The following is a 26,320-nucleotide window of genomic DNA, read 5'->3' on the forward strand; positions in this document are numbered from 1 at the left end:
CACACCAGCATTTTAATACAGAGTGAATAATGGCCTCCTTTCCTTACAGGTAGATCTTGCCAATTTGTACATCAGAACCGGAGCCAAGAACATGCCCACTGCGTTCCTGCTGACAGATGCACAGGTTCTAGATGAGAGCTTTCTCGTGCTGATTAATGACTTGCTGGCATCAGGTGATTAAATCAACACATTTCATGAAAGATCTTCCCCAAAGACTAATGATCTGTAGTTTCAGTGAACTTTAAATAGAGATAATTTGTCTTTGAGATGTTTGCTGGGACATTCTTTGGGGAGAAACCTATAAAGCTAACTAATTTGAAGTATATTCTTTCTTAGTCTGCTTGCAGATGTGAGATGCCTTGGAGAGGCCTTCAGTGAAGTAAATGTTATTCCTACATGTGCGAGTTTAGTGGGTGGATTCGTCATAGCTTGTCCTCAGTGTGTTGTGTGTCTTGTAAATGCAAAAAGAAAAATTGCGTTTCTGTTTCAAACTCTTTATCATTAAAGGTGAACTTTGTATTAGAAAGCATTTCAAGTCATGTCTAAAATTTAAATTGTGGCAGTCTTTTAATAATTCTACTCATTCCTTTGGGGGCAGGGGAAATCCCTGATCTGTTCAGTGATGAAGACGTAGACAAGATAATTTCTGGAATTCGTAATGAAGTTCATGGTCTGGGCATGGTGGACTCCAGAGAAAATTGTTGGAAATTCTTTTTAGCCCGGGTGCGACTACAGCTGAAAGTAAGAAACATTTGCTTTACTTGCATTTAGTTAAACATGCTGTTAGAACTCTGCTATGGTTCTGTTTCACAATTCATATGACAAGTTTGAATTCCACTCATTCATTTTGTAAGGACATCCAGTCATTCATTTTGAAAGGACATTTGCATTTTTCCATGAGTATCTGGAGGGCACCTTCTTCAAGTTTCCCGTGATGCTGGGCTCCTACAAAGCATTGCTCTGAGCAGATTGCACTACTCGAGTGAGCTGAACATGGTCTCTGTCCTTGAGGAACTTACACTATTACAGGAGACAAGAGGCACCACAAATAATGGTAGTCTGGGACCAGTGTGAATGGTGCTCTGTGATTCCAGAGGAGTACAGCACCCTTCCTAATGACACTAGACCCTCCTGAAGGAAGTGGTGTGCTGTGTGTCAAGTGTGGCTTGGAATTCATGGGGAAGCGATGGGGTGGGGAAGAACTTTCAGGGAGAGGAAATAGCATTTATATAAGAGTAAAGGTGGAATGCATGGTGCATATTTGGAGAAACCCCAAATAGCTCTAAATGACTGGGATGGAGAGTTCCTGTAGGAAGAACCAGGTGGATCAGTCTGGGAAAGTAAATTGGGGTGAAGCAAGGGTTTTTTAAATCATTAAGGGAGCAGAGGAAGAGTTTGAGTTAAGGAAGTGACTATTATGTTAGTACTTCAGGGCAAATAATTATGGCCTATCACTCAGACGATCTGAGGCTCAACCCACGGTTCCTCCACAGAGACTACTCCATGCTTTAGTGTAGCATATAGGGATATAATATAACCAAATAAGAGCAGCAAGAAGGGTGAAGTAGTAGAACAAGAAGCCCCTCCAAACTCATGGCAGAAAGCCAATTTAAAATGCTAATATGGGGCTTCCCTGGTGGCGCAGTGGTTGCGCGTCCGCCTGCCGATGCAGGGGAACCGGGATCGCGCCCCGGTCTGGGAAGATCCCACATGCCGCGGAGCGGCTGGGCCCGTGAGCCATGGCCGCTGAGCCTGCGCGTCCGGAGCCTGTGCCCCGCAACGGGAGAGGCCACAGCAGAGGGAGGCCCGCATACCAAAAAAAAAAAAAATACTAATATGGAAAATTGAGACTTCCTAGTATAGTAATGCTTAGTAACCTAGAAGAGTTACTACTTTGCTACTCCTTCTAGTATTCCACATCTGTCAAGTTAGGAACAGAGGACTTCCCCGGTGGCACAGTGGTTAAGAATCCTCCTGCCAATGCAGGGGACACGGGTTCGACCCCTGGTCCGGGAAGATCCCACATGCCGCGGAGCGGCTGGGCCCGTGAGCCATGGCCGCCGAGCCCGCGCGTCCGGAGTCTGTGCTCCACGACGGGAGAGGCCACAACAGTGAGAGGCCCGCGTACCGCAAGGAAGAGCAGCCCCCACTGTCCGCAACTAGGGAAAGCCCGCGCGCAGCAACGAAGACCCAACGCAGCCAAAAATAAATGAATAAATAACTAAAGTTAGGAATGGACTTTGCGGCTCCTGTAAAGCCTGGAGTACGCAGGAAGGGATGGGAAGTGGCATTAGCTGTGAATATACCTCTGTGAGGAGGTTAAGGAATAGAGTAACTATGATTCTTCTCTGCCCTCCTGTTTCAAATTCCACATTGGTCTTACTGAGCAATTCTGGGCTGAGGTTAGAAATCAGAATTCAAGGTTCAGTTGCCCAGAGAGTTTTCTGCCCATCAAAAATGTGACTAAGCATCTGTTGGCCAGGTTGTAACAAGGCCGGGGATTTCTCCCTGTTCCATTGCGATATATTTGGATCAGATTTTCGTTGTGAAATGGGAAAATAAGTACAATAATAGAATTTGAGACAGTAATGTAATAAATCAGCAGCAGTCCAAGTCTGTTGTTCAGAGCAGCAGAATCAGTGTCACCTAGGAACTTTTCAAAAATGCAAATTCTCCAGCCCCACCCCAGAACTCTTAAATTAGAAACTCCGGGTGGGACCCAGAAATCTGTGCTTTAACAAACCCTCCAGGTGATTCTGAAGCATGCTGCACTTTGACAACCATTGTTACAAATAATGCTAGCATGAGCGTCCTTTACATGCATCTTGTATACACAGCTTTGCTTGCTTTTGTAGGATAAATTCTTAACACGGGAATTGCTAAATTCAGTAGTCACAGCTTGTAGCAGTTTTAAATTGTGCCTGCAATTTCTCTGATGCTCTTCTGACTCACAGGTGGGATTCAGGTCCCCTCTCCTTGGATCTGGGTGGGCTTATGACTGCTTCAGCTAACAGAGTAGGGTATAGTTCAGCAGAAGTAATGATGAGTAACCTCCGAGGCTGAATCATAAAGGACCCACCTTTCCATTGAATTGTACATGGTTTTTTGTTTATGAGTTCTGTGCATATTAAGTGATTAGGCTTATATATATGTGTTGGATATCTTTCCTGTTCTATCATTTATCTTTTAAGTGAGTGTATATGTGGTACATGTTTGTTTATTTGTTTATAACTCTGGAAAAATGTTTAAGTTTTTATCCTAGATTAATCAGTGTTTGCCTTTATGGATTTGGGGTTTCTTACATATTCAGGAAAGCGTTTTTCTCTCCAAGATTTAAAAACTCTTCACTAGAAGCAACTGGAACTCATTTGGGCTACAAATGAAGAGAATGTCCAGGAACAGTTCCTGAAAGCCTCCCTCCCGTGTCAGAGTCCAGACTAGCTCAGTAATCCCCTTACAAACCCATGCTTTTCCATCTTTCTCTCCCGCCAGTGACCACCCTGCTGCTTCCTGCCTCGTGATCACATGATGAGTGCAGTAGGGTCTATATTCCCAGGAGGAAGAAAGTGGGGAAGTAGACTTGGGGCTCTCTGAATCAGGAATCCAGAGCTCCCCCCAAATCCTTAAGCTGATGTCTTACTGATCACAAGTGTGTCCCTTGTCACCTCCACCTACCAGGGAGTATGGGGAAGTGAATATTTGATCTTGTCACAAAGGCTTTATGAATAAAATTGGAAATTGGTTTAGAATAGGAGCAGTATCAGCCATTCCAGGGCCTGCATGATGTCATGCTTTACATTGAAAACTATGCTACATCTGGAATATATTTATTATTGTTTATGACAAAGAGTGAGCCGAGAAGTTTCAGGTTCCTTTTTTTTTCCCCAAAAAGATGTGTTTTTATCTCAACACCATGTATTTCTTCCTTACTGATTTAAAGGACCATCTTTATTATATGCCAGATAGCCATGTTAACTGGGTCTATTTCCACATCCTCTACTCTATTTTCTTGTTACTCCTACTGATTCCAGCTCTGTACTATGTAAGGTATGAAAACTTTATTATACTTTTTCGTATCTAGTATTTCATAGCCCTTATCTAGTTTTTCTTTGTTGCTTTTACATGTTTTTAATGTCTGGATAAACAGCAGAATCATTTTGTCAGATTCTAAACACATTTCATTTAAATTTTGGTTGAAATCCTGCTGAAAGCTTTTTTTTAAATTAGGGAGAATTGAGTCTTCATGTTAAAAGGTCACATTGCTTTTGTAGAAGGACTATTTCCTTCATAAAATTTTCTACTGGTATATTGTTTCTCTATAGGAGAGCTGTTGATTTTTAGTTTTGTAACCAGCTACCTTACTGCCTCATCAATCATTTCTATTAGTTGGTTGATATATAGCCTGCAGATAATGATATTATGTCTTTCCTAATATTCTCTTTATCCGTTCTCCTTCCTCACTGCATTGGCAAATCTACAAAAGAAGGTGTTTCTAATGTTTCACTATTACATTATATGTTGGCTTTTGACTCAGGATGTATATTGTCAAGGAAATATCTACCTATTGGATTCCTTTGCAGCCTCTCTTGAGATAATTACATGGTTGTTCTTTTTGAACTTACTAATATTCATATAGTACAGAGATTGTACAGAAGTTTTGCATTTTCATATTGTTAAATCCATCAGGCCTTTCTTTTACGCGTTTCCTGTGATTCTATGCTTTGGCAGGCCTTACCGAAACCGAGATCAGTTTTATATTTACCTCTGTTGTTGTCTGAGCCTTTTCATAGTCACATTTTTTCGTGTGCACCTTGGTACAAGCTAGAATTTATTTTGGAGTTAGGTATGGATCATTTTTCCCTATTGTCACAGGATTACTAATTGAATAATTTATCCCTTCCCTACTAAAATGAGTAGGAGGATGTGTGTTTGTTTGTTTTTTGTGTTTTAAATGCTAAGGAGGAATAAGATCTCTCCCTCAAATACTTCTCATCCTTCTTGGCCTTCACTTAGTTTGCTGTATCATGAGAAAGATCAGTGGTCAGCACCTTACCCTGAGGGAGAAATGCTGCGGCAAAGAAACGGGTCTCCTTTTAGCAAGAAAATGGCAGCGTCTTTCTCTTCATCTGTGTGTATTACCCGCAAATCCTCAGAATATTTTCTAAGGAATAATGGATTTCTCTGTTAGTTTCATATTTTGTGATATTCACCAGCATGTGCTCAAGACTCAGAATTTCTTGATGCTTCCTTTGCATATGTTCCTAGCTGGGCAACACGGGAAGCTTAATGTGTTACAGGAGTTGGCGAGCACACCTGGCAGGTCAAGCTAAATGATGTGTAGTTACCACCCCATTACCCCTGCTCACCACCCAAACTCAGTTCCTGTTTGGAATGCAGGGGTAGTGAGAACCTGTTGGCATGTGAAATGTGACCTCTGCATGCCCCAGGGCAGTGTGCCCATTAATGATGATCAGATGCGTGTCCTTGGTTGGCCTGAAGTAAACCGGTGAGTCAACGCCAAGTGCCTCCTCTCCTTCACATCTGTGTATGTGTGCATCCTTTCCTGCATAATTCTCATTTATCCTAGGAGTATAGTACTCTCATCTTCTCTCCTAATAACTTTAGTTAACCTGAAAACTCTTCTTTCTTGCCTTCCTTCCTGGCCATGTGATGCCGTAAGGAAAAGAACCCTTAGTGTAGGTAGCAGCCCCTGATTCTTTCCCAAGATTTTAGTTATCTGTGTGTTTGGTTATCCAACTGTCTGTCTGTCTATCTATGGGTGGGGGTATGTGTGTGTAGTTTTTATTTTCTTCATATGGTTCTGTATTTTAAAATTATATATATTACGTATTATATATATACATAAGTATATGTTATATATATGTATATATAGAGAGAGAGGAGATTCATTTTTGATAACATAAGATATATATGTTCATTTTAGAGAACTTAAAAATACAGAACCATACGAAGAAAATAAAAACTATGCTCAGTTATATTGCCTAGAGATAACAACTGGAAACATATTGGTATATTTTCTTCCAGTTTTCTATGTGTGTAGACACACATACAAAGTACATACTCAGAACTATGGGTTTTTTTTTTCACATCTCTCACTATTTTCTTTACCTCCCTCTTTGCCTTTTTGATTTGAAGTCTCCAACAGGAAAAAAAAAGATCAAATGATTCTAAGAATTTGGTGTATGGAGTGAACTGTTTAACTCAAACATGCTTTATTTTAAATAAGTGTAGGAAACCTTTATCCATTTTTACCCTTTGCCAACTTTCCTATTGGTTTGTTAGACTTTTTATTGATTTATAGGAGCTCTTTATATAGCCGAATAATAGCCATATGTCCATAATGTCCTTGTCTGTTTTAGTGTTGCCAGTTCTTTTCAAAGTTCACCATAATTCTGCTTACTTTGTTTACAATGACTTCTGTTTTACATTTATATATTAGATAAGTCTGATTTTTTTACTTCATGGATTTTGTGTGTTAAGGCTTTTTAGGAAGCATTTTCATACTCTGTGGTTATGAAAGTATTATCCTGAATTTTCTTTAAATTAATTTATAGTATCTTTAATGTTTAGCCCTGGATTGCCTTGTGCAGTATAAGGTGGCTTTTCTACTTTTTCTCCCCCAAATTGTCCCAACACCTCTTATCATAGAATCTTTCCTTACACTACCAATTTGAAATGCTACCTATATCATATGTTAAATGCCTAAAAATGGGGTTTGCCAGCACCGGTGGCGCTTGTTCTCCCAACTGCACATGTATCGAGTTATCACATTGTGTCAGCAAAAATGCAACCACGCTGCTAGCAGAGCAGCAAAGATCATAAGGCAAAAGACTTGCATAACGTGGTTGACATATGGACCCATTTAATAGATATTCAGGCATCTGATTTTCCGTTTTAGAAAAAGGAAAACACTATTATACGAGGTTATGGGGCTGCAGACTGGCCTGGAAGGTAATGTGTGGGCAGCGCCAGCCCTGGAGACAAGCAGGGCAACTATGCAAAGGATTCTTCTCCTCATATATACAGGATTAATATACAGGAAGGGAAATATAGTGGGGAATATAATTCCTACTGTTTTTACTCCTCAAGAATGCATTTGCTCTTTGCTGTCTATTGGGCTTCCACATGCAATTTCTTTATGAATTGAAGAGTTTTCATTTAAAAAAAAAAAAGAAAGTAAAGAAAGAAAAGAACTAAAACTCCCCAATGAAAAAAATTTTTAACTCATGTAAAAATCTGTACTCCACATGCAATTTCTTTATGAATTGAAGAGTTTTCATTTAAAAAAAAAAAGAAAGTAAAGAAAGAAAAGAACTAAAACTCCCCAATGAAAAAAATTTTTAACTCATGTAAAAATCTGTACTGAAGAATATACACACATGAAAGACTGTGGGAATGATGTCATTGTGTGTTACCTAGGAAGAAAATAAATGTAAATATGCATAGAATGTGTGTATGGTGAAGATTCTGTTGAATCTCATAAAAATAATTGAAGTTAAAAGGTTATTAGGTGAGGGGATGATACAGGAAAATATATAAAGATAATAAGGTGATGTTAAAACAATCAATCCGAGGAATCGTTTCTAGGCTAAACCTCCATTCCTGGGAGGATTCTCTCAGTAAGATTCAGATCTTATCAATCTTGAAAAATACTGAGACTTTTGAGGATAAATGCAAACACAAGTTATGGATAGAAGCTTCTGAAGTGAAAGTGTGGGAGGATTCCCTCTGAGAATAAACTATATCAGCTGGAAAAAAATACACTGATAATAGCAATTCAAATTTCCATTACAAGAGGAAATGGACTGAGGCCTGTTAGTGATATGCAAATTAATGTATACTTACATGGGATCTTATCTAAAAGAAATTGAAATGTATTACAAAGCACAATGAAAAGAGGGTCATTGCAAATGAGTCTTAACACCTGTGTAGAGGGGGAAAAAAAGGGAATAGAAAATTCTGTGATATGGATTCCAAAAGCAAGTTCCTGACATCCACATATTAGAGCTGTAGAAAATATATAGATGGTGATTCCAGGGTTTGCTTTTTACTTGTGAATATTTGCTTTTAGAAAAGAGCACAGCTGTCTAAGGCATTTTTAACTTTATTTTCTTAGCCGACTTTTCTTTCCAATCCACTGCTGGAAACTAACTTAAGCCAATTTGGTCATTTGCAATTGTCAGGAACTATTTGGGGGTATATTTCAGGGACCTTGAATACTTGGAGGTAGATGACACCTGTTCGGGAGATGGGGAATGTTCTCCCCAAATCTTCCAATTTAAGATGTGCTTCAAAGAAAGAAGTCTCAGGGCTTCCCTGGTGGCGCAGTGGTTGAGAGTCCGCCTGCCGATGCAGGGGACGCGGGTTCGTGCCCCGGTCCGGGAGGATCCCACATGCCGCGGAGTGGCTGGGCCCGTGAGCCATGGCCGCTGAGCCTGCGCGTCCGGAGCCTGTGCTCCGCAACGGGAGGGGCCACAACAGTGAGAGGCCCGCGTACCGCAAAAAAAAAAAAAATAAGAAAGAAGTCTCAGACTGAACTCTGGTACACATGGAGTTTATGTGTAGCACATAACTTAAAACAAGTCTTGAAGTCTTAAAATCTGCTCTGTAAACTTGTTGGAAGCCCAACTCTGTCCTTTTAGGAACCTGACTAGCCCTAATTGGAAAGCTCCTTTGAGGCAGATATAGAAATATTTTCATGGTAGGATTAAGCTGATCTTCTCATTGGGATCACATAAAAATACAGAAACTTTCCATAAGCTGTTTACCACAGGGCACAGGACTGGTCAAAATCCAGAGTCTAAAGAGTCAAGGGGATTACTCGGTTACTTTGAGATATAGCTTTTCCTGTTTTGTTCGCAGAACAGTAGAGGTGCAAGTACAGATATTTCTCTTTTTCTAAGATATCTTGAACACTACTCATCTCATCGTTGAACAGTCATATCCAGTATTCATGATGCTAACTAACCAACCATTTATGTTGATGAGAGAAGTTAGCTAAGAGCTCAGGTAGCCGACTTTGCAATGCAGGCTTCCATTAGAATGTGTGAAATGCTGGTTAAGCATCCCGAGCCCATGTGTCTCTATTGGCATACTTCAGATAATAATGATAATAAGCAGATAATGGCCCCTAAGTTGTAAAATAAGATGAGTGTTCACATGCATATTGTAGTAGACTGAAGTATTTCAGAGGTATATTTTACAGGACCAGATGGCTTCATTAGTGACTTCTACCAAATATTTCAAGAAGAATTAACACCGATCCTTTTCAGTCTCTTCCAAAAAATAGAAGAGGTAGGAACACTCATTTTACAAGGCCAGCATTACCCTGATACCCTAGTCAGATGAGGACACCACACAAAAAAGAAAATTACAGGACAATATCCTTGATACATAGATGCAAAAATCCTCAACAAAATGTTAGCAAGCTGAATTCAACAGTACATTCAAAGTATATCATACACCGTGATCTAGTGGTATTTATTCCAGAGATGCAGTATGGTTCATCATCCACAAATCCATCATTATGATACACCACATTAACAAAATGAAGGGTAAAAATGATATGATCATCTCAGTAGATGTAGAAAAAGCATTTGACAAAATACACATCCATTTATGATAGATACTCTCAACAAAGTGGTTATAGAGGTCATGCACCTGAAATAATAAAGGCCATATATGATAAGCCCCACAGCTAACATTATACTCAATGGTGAAAAGCTGAAAGCTATTCCTCTAAGATCAGGAACAAGACAAGGATGCCCACTCTCACCACTCCAATGCAACATAATACTAGAAGTCCCAGCCAGAACAATTAGTCAACAAAAAGGTAAACATATGGGGTGATGGATGTGTTCATTGACTCAATGGGGGGAAATCCTTTCACAGTGTCTATGTTTATAAAATCATCATATTGTACACTTTAAATGTCTTACAATTTTAACGATGCTGAAAAAGTAAATTATACATAGCATCACACCCTTTTTTCTAATCACTTATTTGTCTTTCTTATAAATTCTTTGCTATGTTAATCTCTCATGAAATTAGGGAAATGCAACGGGAAAATTATAGGATGATTCCCCCTTCCCCCCACAGTAATGTTCCTTGAGGCAACAACTTGAGTTTACTCCAGGTTGTCTAAAAAGTTGTGGAGACTATTTTTAAAAAGAGCAGAACAGCCAACGCTTTCAAGATATTAGCATAGGCTCTCAGAATACTACCCAGGAAAGCTGGATGGAGAGAATTTCTGTGCTAGATTTCCAGCAAAGCTAGAAATTGGGGCAGTCTTTGCACTCCTCAAGGCTAGTGTGCTACTGTTCTTTCCCTTCGTAAGAAATACTAATGAACAAGCATATTTCTCTAATTTAGTTCCCAGGGTCTAATTTATCTGATAGAATTGAGGTTATTAATGATTATCTAACTTATTTAAAATTCTCTAACTTTTCTGCTTCACTCTGTATATAATAGAGACTTAGATTCTAGGAGTATTTCACCAAATGCAAAATCGTTAAAAATGTAAATATTTCATTTAGGTATTCCCATAGAAATTTTAAGACTATTAGGTTATAGCTGTGGGTGTCAGAATCACCTGGAAGGCTTGTTGGAAACACAGAGATTGCCAAGCCCCATCCAGAGTTTCTGATTTCCTGGGTCTGGAGTAGGTCCAAGAATTTGCATTTCTAACCAGCTCCTAAAAATCCTTTGAGAACCGCTGGTCTCCTGCCATCTGCCCTCCACGTGAAATTTAGATGGCATTGTGAGGATCCTTATAACATAGAAAAAAAAAAAAATGTCTTCAACTGTAAAACTGTAGAAAAGGAAAATAATTCTTTAAATCAGTGTTCTGTATTATCTTTCAATAAATAATTAAGGCATATCATGAAATTAACTCAAAGTATTTTTTCCTGAGGCTCACCACACATGGTTCAGATACTTTGTTTTCTAACACATTCTTCAGACCTGATACTATGCCGGCAATAAGTGTAGAAACAGAGTAAGTGTAGAAGTGATGGAAATATTTAGGACCTCAAATAAATGATGCTTTCCCCCACCCCCCTCTCTTTGCTACAATTATGTATAAATGAAGTCTCTAAAATTGTCTTGAATGAGAGGTAAGTTGGGTGCAGAAAACCAACTTCTAGGACATTAAGGAGAAATACTCATGTATGGGGAGACAAGGCTGTTAGGAGAAACCTAAACACTTGAGATTTAAGGGAAAATTCTGCCTTGTAACTGAGGCTCATTAACTTAGCACATGCAATATTACAGCAATTATTCAGTTTGTAACTAGACTCTTGAATATAAAAAAGAAATGATCGGTCAGCTTATGCATTGTTGAAAATCATTTTAGATCTTAGGATTCATCTCTTGAGCTGTTGAAGAGCCATAGTATATAAAATTAATATGGTAAAAACACCTGTTAAATGAGAATATATGGTTTCACATATTTTTATCATTTTTATGACATGAATTTTAAAATGCTATGTGGAAAAAATATATCTCTTGAAAAGTGGTTTTGTTAGTTGCCTTCTCTCAAAGTGTGAGAGACTTCATTGAAAGAACTGCAGAGCTTTGTTTCATAGCATCAAGTGCAAGCCGCGTCTAGAAAAAAGGAAACCAAGACTCATCCTCAGACCTTACCCCAGTTGGCATCAGTCTCCCCAGTGCCCTCAAGTCCACAGACTTGGGAAAGAAAGCAGAGGACAAAAAGGGAGCTCCCTAAACACCTCTTTTGTGCTAGTACTTTACACAGGGCACCACATCTGACGAGCCCAGAAGGGATATTCAGACCCACTGGACTCCTGATAACCTGCTTCCCTCACTGAGCTTCTGTGACACATGTCACAGCTGAACCCAGGCACTCCTGACAGAAAGCAGCCCTGTGTCACTAAAGAGAGTATGGAAACTTTCCAGTTTAACTCTTAAGTCATTAAATACTTAAATAAAGCTTTGAAAACTTACAAATTTCTCATCGGGATCATGTATAAACTGAAATTTTTACTCCTTTAAAAATGTTAAGTATGAACTCCAGTGAATGTATTTTATTTTAAATGGAAACCAAGTAAACATTGAATGTGATAAAACGCTGTTTTCTTAAAAGTATCTTACACAGTTTTATGGAGACTAGTGAATTACAGAATAGGAGACAGAAGATGAAAGTCTTGCTATTATTTTATCATAGAGACTTGGTTTTTGTTTTTAATTGTCATAAGGTAACTTGTGTGACAGAAAAGAATGAACTTCCCACTATGCATGATGATCATCAAAAATGTTTAGAAGGAGAGGGACCAATTTTAAGGAAAGCACACAGCAGTGTTTCTGTATGTTCGACGGGGCAGGTTTGTACTTTGATTAGCAAGGAGGTTCATGTTGCTTTCCACTCTGTGGTGCTTTAGGCTAGTTTAATGTCACGGTTGGCTGCGCTCCTTTCTTTCATCGTCCAGGGTCGCGGTGTAATTCTTTGCTCACTCGTCATCCTCCTGGTTTTGCCCTGCCCCCGTGTCTCCACAGATCATTTTGTGTTTCTCTCCGGTTGGTCACACGCTGAGACGTAGAGCTCGGAAGTTCCCAGCCCTGGTTAACTGCACGGCTGTTGACTGGTTCCATGCTTGGCCCCAGGAGGCTCTGGCCACAGTCAGCAGGAGGTTCATTGAGGAAACCAAGGGAATTGAGGTATGCCGTGTCAGTTTCTAAATCTCTCTGTCTCTCTCTCTCAAACACACCCACTCTCACTGACCCAAGTCCTCAGTAAATAATTTCCAAAATACACCTCCTAGCAGAAAGCTGTCCCTGTTTGTTTAAGATGATAAGATCACCTTTGTGAGTTTACATTTTACGGAGTATGATGGCTGATCTTTTTGTATCCGGTTGAAGTGCATACACACCCACAGACACACAAACACACGAACACACACACAGACACACATAAACGCTAACACACACACACAGACACACAAACACTCACACACACAAACAGCACGTGAGTGAGTTCTTACTCATCCACTGACTCACCAGAAGGCCAGGATCATTCTTACTTGCATCAGAACAGGACTTACTGAATATAAATCCTTTACATTCACAACTAAACAAAAAAGTAGGCACCCATAGCCATGCAATGCTTGTTCTTAACAAAGTAAGGCAATTCATTGTGATTTTTCTCATTACGGTATTGATAGGTGAAAAATCAGCCCCCATATATTTAGCAATCACTAAGTCAACTAACGTATATGCTTCTTTGTTTTATGTGTTTATGGGTTTTTTTTGGTTTTTTGTTTTTTGTGGGTCTTTTGCGGTACGCGAGGCTCTCACCGTTGTGGCCTCTCCCGTCGCGGAGCACAGGCTCAGGACGCGCAGGCTCAGCGGCCATGGCTCACGGGCCCAGCCGCTCCCAGGCATGTGGGATCTTCCCGGACCGGGGCACGAACCCGTGTCCCCTGCATCGGCAGGCGGACTCTCAACCACTGCGCCACCAGGGAAGCCCTGGGTTTATGTTTTATAGATTATGTTTGTCATTTGCTCATGTTGAAATTTCCACCTCCTATTGCATTTTTAAAAAGTTGCGTGAAACAAAAAAATGAAAAAAAAACTTCAAGCCTTCAGATTCAAAGAGAAAAAGGAATGTATCAATAGATATGAAGCTTTCATTTAGACCTCCTAGAAATGAAGTTGTGTGTCAATCAAGCACCTTTCTGATTGGATAGTTTGGATGGATGGTGATTGTGAACATTTCCCAGGGAGGTTTGTCTTCTGATTCCTTGGAGTGATAAGGCGAAAGGTGCCTAGAATAAGTCAGGCAGGAAGAGTGATTCTCAGAGCCAAAAATAAAATCAGGGATATTTAAGGAGTGATGGCTGTTTCCAGCTGAAACTTTGCTGTGAACAGGGGCAACCTGCTGTAGCCTCCTTTTCTCCCAAAGCCGTAACTGCTGCTTTTCCAAAGCAGTCCTTTCACATTTTGTTGAATATTATATCTTTTGGTGGCCAGATGGTTAGAAATCTGGGCACATTTACTTTTTCAATTAATTATTTGTTATGCAGCTAGCTTTATTGCATATTTATATTTATATGTATATTTTATATACATAATATATACAGCTTTATCATATATCGTTTATTGTATTTTCCAAAATGTCTGTCAATCTAATTACTTACTGCTAGATTGCCAGGGAAGAACTGTCATGCAACATCTAAAAGACATATATGATGGAGGTTTTATCATATTCACATACCTCCTCTTGCTTTCTTTTCTCCACACACACACTTAAAACATTTCTATAAATTAATTAAAAAAATGAACTCCTCTATTTCACTGTTTTCTTCATATCCAGAAAGTTCTTTCTCTTGCCTGTCTGTACACTCACCCCTCACGTTGAATGAACTTACCTAGACCTTTAAAACAACAACATCATCAGGATTTCGGGGGTAAAGAGTGAGTAATATTAATGTGTGGTTCTATTTTTTTAAGTGATATTCACTTTTTCCCACTGGTTGGGGGGCACTTCAAAGCTTTTCTTACATTTAGGGAAATATATGTAAATTTGTTCCCATGAACAGAGTGGTAGACTGTCACAGGAGTGATTGATTTCTGTCTGAAATGCTGTTCTCCACATTATGTGTCTTCCTCAAGAGTCAGAGGAACCCCATTTAGTGGAGACTAACACTAGCATTACATAAAGTCTACCAGAAATGTTTTTTACTTTAAAATCTGGAAAACCATTAAATATGACAAATAATGGTCACAGTTACTAACACAAATTTCTTCAGCTATTGCTAGGTCCACTGCATTTCTGGAATTATGTGGGGAATTATTTTGTCTTCTAATAACTACAAGAAGCATTCAGAATACCGATTTACTAAGAGGAAGAGAGCCTGTATGTATCTTTGGGTAGCAAAATTTTGTTTCATCCAGTTCATTTGATCAGGCTGGCTTGGTAAGGAAGAGAAAAGGACCGGCGTGCTTTGTTTCTTAATGTTCATTTCTCAAACGGGAGGAAATCAGAGCCGGTCGTGTGGTTTACTTTAGTGTCTGGCACAGTGCTTTAAGCCCCTTGCCTTTGCTGCTCTGGTGCAGACTTTCTCCTGTCAGAGTAGGTGCCACTTAGAAAACAGCTCCTCCTGAAGGAGCTTTGATATGCCAGTGACCATTGACATCTACTGGATGAGGCAGGACTTGCATCATTTTAAGTCCAGAGGGCTCCTCGCAGGTCCTCAGCTCTATTTGGTGGTGTCATGATGCCTCCTATAGGATGCTGGGTGCCAAATGGGAATTTGAAAAGCACTTTCCCATTAATATGGAGCTGAATTATGCCTGGAAACAAATTAGTGAATTTCGTTCCAGTGCTGTGTGCTTGTTTAACTTTCCCACCTTCCTAATTTGTTACTCGGGAGCAATAGTTATAATTCAGAGTGCAGCGTGTCCGTGTTCTTCTCCAAATGCATGGGGCCTTTTCAGTAGAGGTCAAAAACAGCTTTTACATTTTTTGAATGAGCCCTAATTTGATCACTTTCTTAGTTTTAATTTCGACCGTTAAGACTGAGAGTTGTCAGCATAATTTAGCACTTCTTAATTATGGGCCTCATTTGCTGAGTGTAAGGTACTTATACAAGGTGACCCCCCGCCCTTTAGACACAGAGAAAGGATTCATTAAAGGCAAGCGGTTTTGTGTGTGTTGACATATAATTTTCAGGTAGTACACACTCAGCACCCAGGGGTGTGGGCTGACCAAGTCTAAGTAAATGTGCTACTTTTCTGTTACCTGGTGTTGAACGAAAATGACAGCTGACAGAATGACCAAAATAGTTTGACACTGAAGTATCACCAGGTATTTATCTGAAGACGTTGTGTCAACATACACTCCTCATAGGTGATTTGGAAATGGAGATGGAAAGACACAGTGTAAGGAGGGAGAGGATACCCTCCGGCCATCCCTGGGAGTCGGGTTACAAATGATAATTGGGAGGAGATCTTGTTGAGAAGTATATGGGTCCCAGTTAGGAAAATTCAGGAAAAAAGGCAGGAGAAACAGGTGTTAAAAGATAAGAAATGGTACTACCCTGGTGGCGCAGTGGTTAAGAATTCGCCTGCCAACCCAGGGGACACGGGTTCGAGCCCTGGTCCGGGAAGATCCCACATGCCGTGGAGCAACTAAGCCGGTGCGCCACAACTACTGAGCCTGCGCTCTAGGGCCCGCGTGCCACAACTACTGAAGCCCGCACGCCTAGAGCCCGTGCTCCACAACAAGAGAAGCCACCGCAATGAGAAGCCTGTGCACCGCAATGAAGAGTAGCCCCTGCTCGCCACAACTAGAGAAAGCCCGCGCGCAGCAACGAAGACCCAATGCAGCCAAAAACAAATTATTTTTTTAATGAAATGAATAAGTTCTATTTAAAAAAAAAAGATAAGTAATATTTTTGATTTTTCAAGTCAAAATGAATAATCGACCTACTTGAAAGCAGGGCTTGATGAAAAGAGAAATTATTGAATGGAAGTGAAAAGACAAGCTCTCTGAGGAGTGAGATTCGCTTCGGAGCAGGTAGAAAAAAAAGATCTGAGCACGATGGAAAAGCCCATGCCCATCCTTTTCAGTCACGTTGGCCAACTGGCAAGTAAAAATTCTCTGTCCTTTTGCCTTGATACTTCAAGATAGTTACATAAGCTCAATATCGTCAGCTTTAACAATAAAATGACTTTATTTCACACGCTGCCACCTCTTCCATCCAGAACTTGTTGAAGGTTTGGCAACGTAAGAATGGCATATTCTCCCACCATTTTCCAAACCAATCATGGGAAAATGTCCACTCAAGGAGGAAAGTTATTGTACTGCTGTTATTTCAAAGACTGATTTCATGACTGGTCTCTAGCTTCCTTTTAAAACCTTAGGCCAAGCATGAAGCATAGTAAACAACACTCTGTTAGTGATAGGTACGTTAGCAGCAGCATTTCTGTTAATGATTTTAAGCGCAGTTCTTGCTTTGAAATATAAGTGAGGGTTATTCAGTATGAATTTCAAAAGTGGAAAGATAACCTTGTACAATAGAAATTCTATGAATTTGTGAAAAATATCCTCTTTCTGAGGAATACTGAAATCATTTTAAAAGATTAAGGCAAAAACAAGTGCAACCAAATTTCTATTGAATCTGCCTAAATCTCATGCTGGCTTAAACCTATATTCAAACAGGGAGAAAAGGCCCAGGTGGTGGTTAATGTATTCCCCATTCTTCAGCCCTCTTTCTCCTTTGCACGTGCACACTAACATGCTGTTTGCCATGCATTTCTTGCTCTGTGCATGTTACTTAAATTTAGGATAAAATTGCAAAATGCAATAGAACGCTGCTTTCCAGGGTTTTTGCAGTTATGAAAACTTTAGGAATCCCCTCTACCTGGAAAGTAGGGTCCGGTTTTTATAGCTGCCCAGGAACTTGGACATGATGTTAAGTTGAAAGTTTAGCTAAATCAAATGGAGGCATCACTACATCCTAGTTACAGCTTTGTGGCTTTCCTCCAGTGCTGGCCTCCCCCGATCCATCTCCTGCCTTGTCTACTTGCTCTGAGAGGGGAACCTGGGCTCCATCTTACCTCCCCATGCCTTTAGTCCTCAACTGCGTCTTTGTTTTAATGTTCTGTCAGTAAGCCATTGAAGGCTACCTCTTTCAAGGATTGGAAACTCATCTGGAAGATTGCTAGCTTATGCTGGACTTAAACTTGCCTTTAACCCAGGCTTGGTCTCTAAAGTTTAAAGACAAACATAAAAAACATGAACAAACTAACAATAAAATGCCTTCACCAAAGTAGCGAACAAAAACAAAAAACCAGCATGTAATTTAGAAAACTCTTTGGCTCTGCATTTAACACTTGTGGCTGCTCTGTCTGGTGGTAATCTTCCTGGGACTACTGTCGGTACTATTACCATCACCAAGAGCAGGTTAACACCTGCCCTGCGTTCACCTGCCCTGCATTTGCATTGTTTCCCACCTCTTCACCAACCTTCTAAGCAGGGACCACTGGTTTCCCTGTTGTACAGGTGAGAGGCTGGCAGCCATAAGTGCAAGATCCTTGAGCAGGTGAGGGGCCCATTCGGCACTTTCATGCCAGAGCTCATATTCTTAAATCCTGCTCTGGAGTATTGCACAACTGTTTGCCTCTTCCGAAGGAGGAATAAAAGGAAAGGAAGACAAGAAATAGAGTAAAAAGGAGTGAGGAAAGTCTAACTGTTGATTTTGTGGGCAGTAGAAAGTATAGGGAATGCAATAACTTGCCCAATTTGACAGAACTGGAAATCTAACCCAGGTCCTAGGATTCAAACCCCGCATCCCTGGCTGCCTCCACAATTTTTTCCTGGGAGCCTATTAGCACTATGAGTAGTTTAGGAGAGGAGCTCAAATATAATACTGCCATTTTGTGCGTTATTAAATCTTTGTTATTTAATAAACCAAACTTACAACCACAGTATCTAATAGATTCTCTACTTTGACCAGACCCAAAAGGAGCTATAAAGTACAAATAGGATATATTGGGAGTCTGGGATTGTCATGTACACACTGCTATATTTAAAATAGATAACAAGGACCTACTGTAAAAAAAAAAAAAAAAAAAAAAAAAACGAAAACAAAAAATGAAGTTAAAAAATAGATTTGGAATTATTGAAAATTAACATAGGTATTAAATATGTACAGTTTTGTATTTTAATTATACTTCAGTAAAGCTGTGAAAAATTAGCATAGAAATAATTTCTGAGATAAACTACCAAGATGGACAGTAGGTGTATGACATTATATGTTACAAAATTATCCCAAGTTAAACTTGAAAGGGAGGGCTTCCCTGGTGGCGCGGTGGTTGAGAGCCCGCCTGCCAATGCAGGGGACGTGGGTTCGAGCCCTGGTCCGGGAAGATCCCACATGCTGCGGAGCAGCTGGGCCCGTGCGCCACAGCTGCTGAGCCTGCGCTCTGGAGCCTGCCAGCCACAACTACTGAGCCCACGTGCCACAACGACGGAAGACCGCGTGCCTGGAGCCCGTGCTCCACAACAAGAGAAGCCACCGCAGTGAGAGGCCCGCGCACCACAACGAAGAGTAGCCCCCGCTTGCCGCAAGTAGAGAAAGCCGGTGAGCAGCAATGAAGACCCAGTGCAGCCAAAAATAAATAAATACATTTATAAAAATAAAAAAAAACTTGAAAGGGAAACTTTTTTTTTTTTTTTAATCTGCCTCCTTTCCCTTCCTTGAATACAATACTCTTGAAAGACTGAATTCAAAAGTACAGATGTATAGTCATCTTTGCTGGTCTTGGGAAGGTGTAAAATACTATGTAACACTTAAAGTGTTTGATTTCATTCTGGCCTCCAGGCATTGGTTTTCATTCGAATTTTGCTGTGATTTTCAACAGCGGGGACATGCTGGGCATTTGCTTGAAGAGTCAGGTGGCCAGGGTACTTGGTGTGTGCAGCGATTGCCCCTGCTGGAGAACCAGGACACCAAGTAGAAGAGATTTGTTTGTGTTTCTGTGCTTACAGTGAGCCATCACAGAGGGTAGAAATTAAAAACTTTTTCTTAATGTGAGGAAAAAACAGTTTCTTCTTTGCATTCGATTATGCATTGGCTTCAACAATGTTTTCCAAAGCATCTTAGAGGGGAAACCTTGGATTTATAACCATTGGATACTGGCACTTTGCTTATTTTTATTTTTGCTTTCACCATGATTGGCTGTAAATTGACTACAAATGGGATCAACCGGTTTTCATTAAGGGCCCAAATGTAGCAGGAATGAGGTTCTCCACTCCCAGCTCTAAAAGTGAAAAATACAGCATCACATCCGCATCACTGTAGCTGCACCAGCACCGGCAGCCATCTCCTCCCGGGTCACCCCCCCACCGCACACTGCCACCCCCCCCAAAAGAAAACTGGAGATAAATGAATGGCAGAATAAATAATTTATGCTAATGAAATTACTGCAATTAGTAGTTCTACAATGACCCTTTTAAAAGCCACAGCTGTTAATGTCAGGAAGTGCTGTCACTACTGACCTTATCATAAGAGAAAGTGACAAATTGAGAATGCAGGGAAGACCAGTCATCAAAGAGGTCTGTTCTGGAACGATTAGAGTTTTCTGAAAAACAGTGTGAATTACAACCAGCTGCTCCCTGGCTCTGCAAGTCTCCCATGCTGTGCCATTTTGTTAAGTCCGATAACAATAGTTATTTTGCCCCATTGAGACAAGTTGTCTCGGGCCACTTCCAGCACTACCGGAAACCACTTCTTCCATCGGGGATTTACAAATGAAACTGTTGTTAAAGAAACCTTTTCAGGGCAGCCGAGGAGCCTCCTCATAAGGATCATGGTTGGGCAGAGGCCAGGTTTTGGTTTTTTTTTTTCTTTTCTGCAAGGAGGTTGCACTTGGCTGGGGACATATTTATATTTTAGAAATACACATGCTGGCTTTTAGTCTCATTAAAACAACACAGGACAGGTGTGAATTTCTGCCCGTGTTCATATTGTAGTCAAGTTCTCTAAAAAATAAAATCCCTAAGGGGATATGATTTATATGGTGTTGCTTAACTTCCTTATAAATTTATATTCTGAATTCACTATTTGGTAATGTACATACGTCTCAGATCTAGTAGAAACGAAGAATATTCAGGATTTGTATCATTCTGTATTTAACTTTTGCTTTAAAAACTTTTTCATTACTAGCGCAATAGATTTTTAATATGCAGAGCAGTCCGGTATGTACATATTTTACACCCAGTCAAGCGTTTTCCATGAGGTTGGAGAGCCAAGTGTTTAGAAATTGCTTTGGAGCCATTCTTCTACGACAAGAATCGGCCTGTCTCTCCTCGCACCCCAGGTTGTGATATTAATGGCACAGGTTTGAAACGTTTAACTGCATCACCAGCCACTTGTGTGCAATTTCCCCAAAGCTGTCTGAGCTCTATTGACAACACTTTGGTAAATTATGTGTGACTTTCCTAAGAGTTGGTGTAGCTCATTTAATTCATATTAATTGATTTTTAGGCTCCCGTTGATTAATTGAACCTGGTTCATCTCGTACAGAATGCAATAAATAATCATTAAAATGCAGGAGATGTGACTCCACAAATTAGAAAGGGAACTACTTCAGAAGTCAGAGAGGACAAAACGGAAAGAACGTCTAGTGGGGGGTTCTCCAGTAAGTCTTCAAAGTAGAGTTGTTCAATTTTTTTGTTTGTTTCCAGATGAGAATACATATAATCATACTATTTTTCTCCCAGGAGCAGTGACTTTTATACCTTATCCTCCAGTTTGTTTCCACATGAGTTCTTATAAAACTGTGTATTTCTCAGTTTAACCTTTTTTTTTTTTTTCAGTGACTGTTGGTTTTCTTTGGCTGACGTTTAGCTTGAAAGCAACACCAAAAATACTTCTCTGAGTACTGTGTGTCAGTTTCTCCATTTTCTCTTGCACACGCTTGATAAAAATCAAGTTGTGAAAAGCAGTGCTTGTGTTGCATCTTGACTTTTGGGTTTGGTATGTGGAGCACATATAAATCCTTTGGCCTACTTGGCAAGACGAGGTTACTAAGCTGGAAGGTTTCTTGTCATCTCTCCAATCCTGTGGACATCTCTGAAAGACTCAGTTTTCCTAGCAACTAAGCTCTTCTGGCTTTCAGAAAATAAATACTGCATAATTTCACTGATTTTTCTTCTTTTATAAATTTGCATTTTTGTTTTCATTTGAGAGAATTTCATGTGAATTGCCATGTGTATGTTTCAGCCCCTGGATAAAGATTCTATTAGCCTCTTCATGGCACACGTTCACACTAGCGTAAACGAAATGAGTACCAGGTATTACCAGAATGAGAGAAGACACAACTATACCACCCCAAAGAGTTTTCTGGAACAAATATCACTGTTTAAGAACCTGTTGAAGAAGAAACAAAACGAGATATCCCAGAAGAAAGAGCACTTGGTGAATGGCATCCAGAAGCTAAAAACCACAGCCTCTCAGGTATGACCAGGGTATGTTACTACTGAGTGAAATCAATGCTCCTGAGATTAAAAAATACATTTGCTTTTGAAGCAGCATTTTAACCCACTTGTATAAGATGCATAGTGCTAAAATTTACAGTTTAATGATACAGAGAACACACAGTTCCTGCTTTCCTAAGGCTGAAAAGGGATCAGCCAGTTACATTATCACAGCTGGTTTGGAGAGAGCCCTTCAGTTGTTGGCCTGACTCTGCGCCGGGCAGTGTTGAGATGTTGAACAGAACAGGCACAGCCGGTTCCCCTCTCCTCTTCCACTGCTTTGATGCTCTGGGCTTATCATCAGGAACTTTGTCACAGGACAGTGGAAATCAGATCCCTCTTGGTCTCAGATTCTCAACCCCCAGTGAAGGCAGCATTTCCTGGCCGATGCTGTGATAAAGGGTGTTGTGATTGGGGTCCCTAAGTATAGCAGTCTTCTCTGGCCTTGGTGTCTGATCTGCTCCTTTTAGCCACTATCTCTCTTAGGTGAAAGTATCCAGTGTTGCTTTCATCCTCAACCATAACGCCTCCACTACCTTGAAGGATGGCACCTCTAACCTCCTGGGGTCAATCAGGAGGGAATTAGCATAGGATGTTAATCATGTGTGGGTCTGCACACATATTATCAGATTTTATGGTTAAAAATCAAACAAGTTTATGAAGTAGGTGTTCCTACTGAAATTTTACACATGAGGCTTCAAGAGTTGAAGGCCACAGAGCCCATGAGTTTTGAGTTGGAGCCCAGATCTTTGTAAAGCCCATAGTTCACAGAGAGCTGCCTCTCTGTGACTGGTAAAAGAAATTAGAATGAGAGAAGACAAAGACTTTGGAGATGGGCCAGCCAGGCTCTAGAGCTAGAGGAAAAAAACAATCCTCACTGGTGGTCACCTCAAGGCCAGAAACTCCCAGGGCCTTTTCAGAGTATTTGTCATCAGGTTGTACACCCCTATGCTTTTCAAGAAATTGAGCCAGTTTTCCCCCCAAGAGTACTGGTGGCCCATCCATGCCTAGGCTGGAAATGAGACAGAACCTGGTTGGGGGAGTGTATGTTGGTGCCTTTCACCCTGAAGGACTCTCTGGCCATGTCCTTCAAGTATGTCTGAAGGCCAAAGCATCACTTGCCTCTTTCCCCCTTCATTTCATACACCAGGAATGGCTCTTTGGTGAAACACTGTGATCTGTGCTGAGCAGTGAGTGGATGGACCACGACTGGGAAAGAGAAACCGGAGTGAGGAGGTTTCCACGACAGTTTCTAAGACTGAGTGTTGCAAAGAATAGTTGCTGGAAAACCCCCAAAGAATATATTCTTATGTGTGCATCTTTTCCTTCACTTTCCAAGAATGTCTTTCTTTGCTCTCTCTCTTTATATATGTCTTATCTTACTCTTTTTGCCTTCTTTCTCTTTCATTTGCCTTCCCCCTCCTTGTCCCTCCAGTTCCATCTCACTTGAATCAATACCCTTTTCCCTAGTAAAGACTTTTTGCTAGGAGTCCTGTTAAGCTAAAAGTGGAAGAGATCTGTGTCCCAGAGCATTTATGTCCCTCTGAATGATGACCCAAAATGAGCCTGTTGACTTTGCCCCAGGAAATGACAGTGTTGGCTAAACTGAACTCAATACCGGTGGGGCCTCTGCCACACTGTGAGAGTTTTCTCCCCAAATGACAGAGACTAAAGCAACGGGGCGTAGCATCCTGGTTCATCTAAGTGGTGGCAGCATCTCAGTCACAGAGAAGAAGAAGAGAAAGTCTGTGGTTTCCTGACAGTCATCTCAGTTGTGTGTTGTTGAGCTGGGGGTTGGGGAGAGGAAGAAAGAAAGGGGGTGTCTGCCATGTTCACAGCTGTTTGGGGTCTCCTTATTCCCCCTCGGCTAGAAACAATAGGCAGAAAGTCTGAGAAGATACACAAGGTCTTGATGGAGGAACTGCTGATGATTTCTTGCCATTAGGTGTTTCCGCATGTGGTTGGAATATCTAATCGCACCTTAAGAGTTTTTAAAATCAATTTATTATGAAGAGGATGCATAGTCTCCTATGTGGACAACCAGAAAGCCTGACAGTGTAAGATCACGTGGTGTGCAGAGCAAGATGTCTTCATCTTGGAGCGTGTGCCCTTGCAGCAGTCCCGCAGAGCTGGGTATCCATGCCGTCTGAAATATGTCCAAACTGTAGCACCGTTCATGCATTGCAGCAAAGCCCTAAACCCCTTCTATAGCCAGGTAGCCCCTCTGCAGATTTAGCGTAGGTCATAATAGAGAGCCCAAGTGAATTCTCTTCATCCATAAGGCTCGCATCCAGGGCTTGAGTTGCTTTGGATATTTCAGACTGAACAGCTTCCTTAGAGACTGAAATCAGGGCTTGAAATAAGTTTCCTCCTAATCTCTTGGATGATGATTTTGATTATGGCCTAACATGTGACTAGTTTCACATGGCTAAAAAGAAGAGAGAAGCAAACATCACTGTGCAGTGTGACCCTGAGTTCATAGAGAGGCTAAAAAAATCAGTCTTAGCTTAAACTCTAGTAGTACAGGTAGCAGTCACAGTACCAGTTGTGCCTTTTAGGGTAGAGTGTAAATAACCCATGTTGGCGGGGAGGTTACAGGCATCCTTGGGTATAGCAGTGGAATGTGGTTCCACAAGATGAAATTCCTGAAGTGTTTTTAGCAATGGAGTCAAAATAAATGGTTGTGATTGTTCTTTGTGATTAAAAAAACAAAACAAAACAAAACAGTAATATTTATACCCCACAGGGGGCATGAGTGACACATGCTCGGGTGACATGTGCTCAGGTGGGGACAGCTGGTGGTGCTTCCCTGAGCTGAGAAGATAAATGGCTAGTTGGTGCTGACATAAGTTAATGACTTTTTCCACAAGACCATTGGAAAACATTATTCTGTTGATTCCTGTGTTTTTAAAACAATGCATTTTTGTTTTTTAAACACAGGGGCTGCATTTTTCACATGGAATTAAAGTCAAATCAGGGTAGAAAAAGACGCAAGATAGAAATTGCGAGGCATCCCTGAATTCACTTAAAAAAATAAGCTCTATCTGATGTTTGTTGTTATTGACACAGGTTTCTTCAAAGTCTTGACTTTTCCTTTAGGTAGGGGACCTGAAAGCCAGACTTGCCTCTCAAGAAGCTGAGTTACAACTGAGAAATCACGATGCTGAAGCTCTGATCACAAAGATCGGGCTTCAGACGGAGAAAGTGAGCCGGGAAAAGGCCATCGCGGATGCCGAAGACAGAAAGGTCAGGCTGATTCCACCATTTAGAGTACAGAGCTATATTTAGCGCAAAATAAACCTTTGTAGGTGAACGGTTTTGAACAACTTCCTCTCCAGGGAGCGTAAAATCTAAAGAATTATTATAGTTACACATGTAACAGCATTTCACACCATGATTACCACTTGACCTTTCTTTACATTATGCATTTTCCCAACCTTTTAGCTCTTTTAATGATATGAAAGAACAATAAATAGTGAGTTCATTCAAGCATATAATGGATGTGGATCTTGAACATCAGGCCTATTTGTAATACAGTAAAGGTCAGGAGGTCACCTCGGAGGTTTCTAAAGCTTTCCAGTTTTTAGGCAAATTGAACAACTCAATTGTTAACAAAGCCCATTCCGTCACTTTGCAAGATGGTTTTCGAATTTTGCATTTTAATAATACAACTTGAGTTTATTATTATATCCTAAGCTAAATTTGTTCTTTTTCAGTCAGTGGAGGCCCTGGCATTCTGTATGATGTTTTGTGGTTGGAAACAATTACTTTTAAGATTATATAGATTCTGCTTTCTTTGTACTTGGGTTTCCAGTAATTCTGAAATAAATATAAGTTATATTGTCATCTTCTCTTACCAAAACTTCAGCTACAAGTAGAAGGTGTTTTATTTTTGGGTATCTCACTTCCCAAAAGAACTATAGCAAACAGAATGATTACTAAATATTTGTTTAAAAATTGAATGACTGTATATGTGCAAGGTCAGCTATCTTATTTTAGACAAAAGATTATAATCAGGGCTTAGTTAATTAAAAAAATGTAAATTATGACCCACATAGCCTGTGAATCAGTAGCCATTATGCTATTATTCTGCATTAACGATAGGAGAAAATATTTGTGTTTTTCCAGTGATGTTGCCCTTCGTTAACAGGCAGTTGAGTTGTTTTCCTTTTGTTGTAATGTGTATTGAGCATGTTTGCCTTTAGCTTGCACAACTGAAGACTTGAAAAGTATATTGAGGGCTTCCCTGGTGGCGCAGTGGTTGAGAGTCCGCCTGCCGATGCAGGGGACACAGGTTCG

General features: G+C 40.5%; 1 protein-coding gene across 1 annotated transcript in view; it reads left to right on the forward strand.

Annotated features, from left to right (window-relative positions):
* DNAH11 (dynein axonemal heavy chain 11) overlaps positions 1 to 26,320 on the forward strand; it is a 326,309-nt gene that overhangs the window by 194,568 nt on the left and 105,421 nt on the right. Inside the window, 5 exon segments of the mRNA XM_055085043.1 lie at positions 50 to 173; positions 599 to 741; positions 12,535 to 12,696; positions 21,768 to 22,001; positions 25,121 to 25,267. Coding sequence (XP_054941018.1) covers positions 50 to 173; positions 599 to 741; positions 12,535 to 12,696; positions 21,768 to 22,001; positions 25,121 to 25,267 — 810 coding nt within the window.

Source organism: Physeter macrocephalus, chromosome 5, assembly GCF_002837175.3.
Source record: "Physeter macrocephalus isolate SW-GA chromosome 5, ASM283717v5, whole genome shotgun sequence".
NCBI lineage: Eukaryota > Metazoa > Chordata > Mammalia > Artiodactyla > Physeteridae > Physeter > Physeter macrocephalus.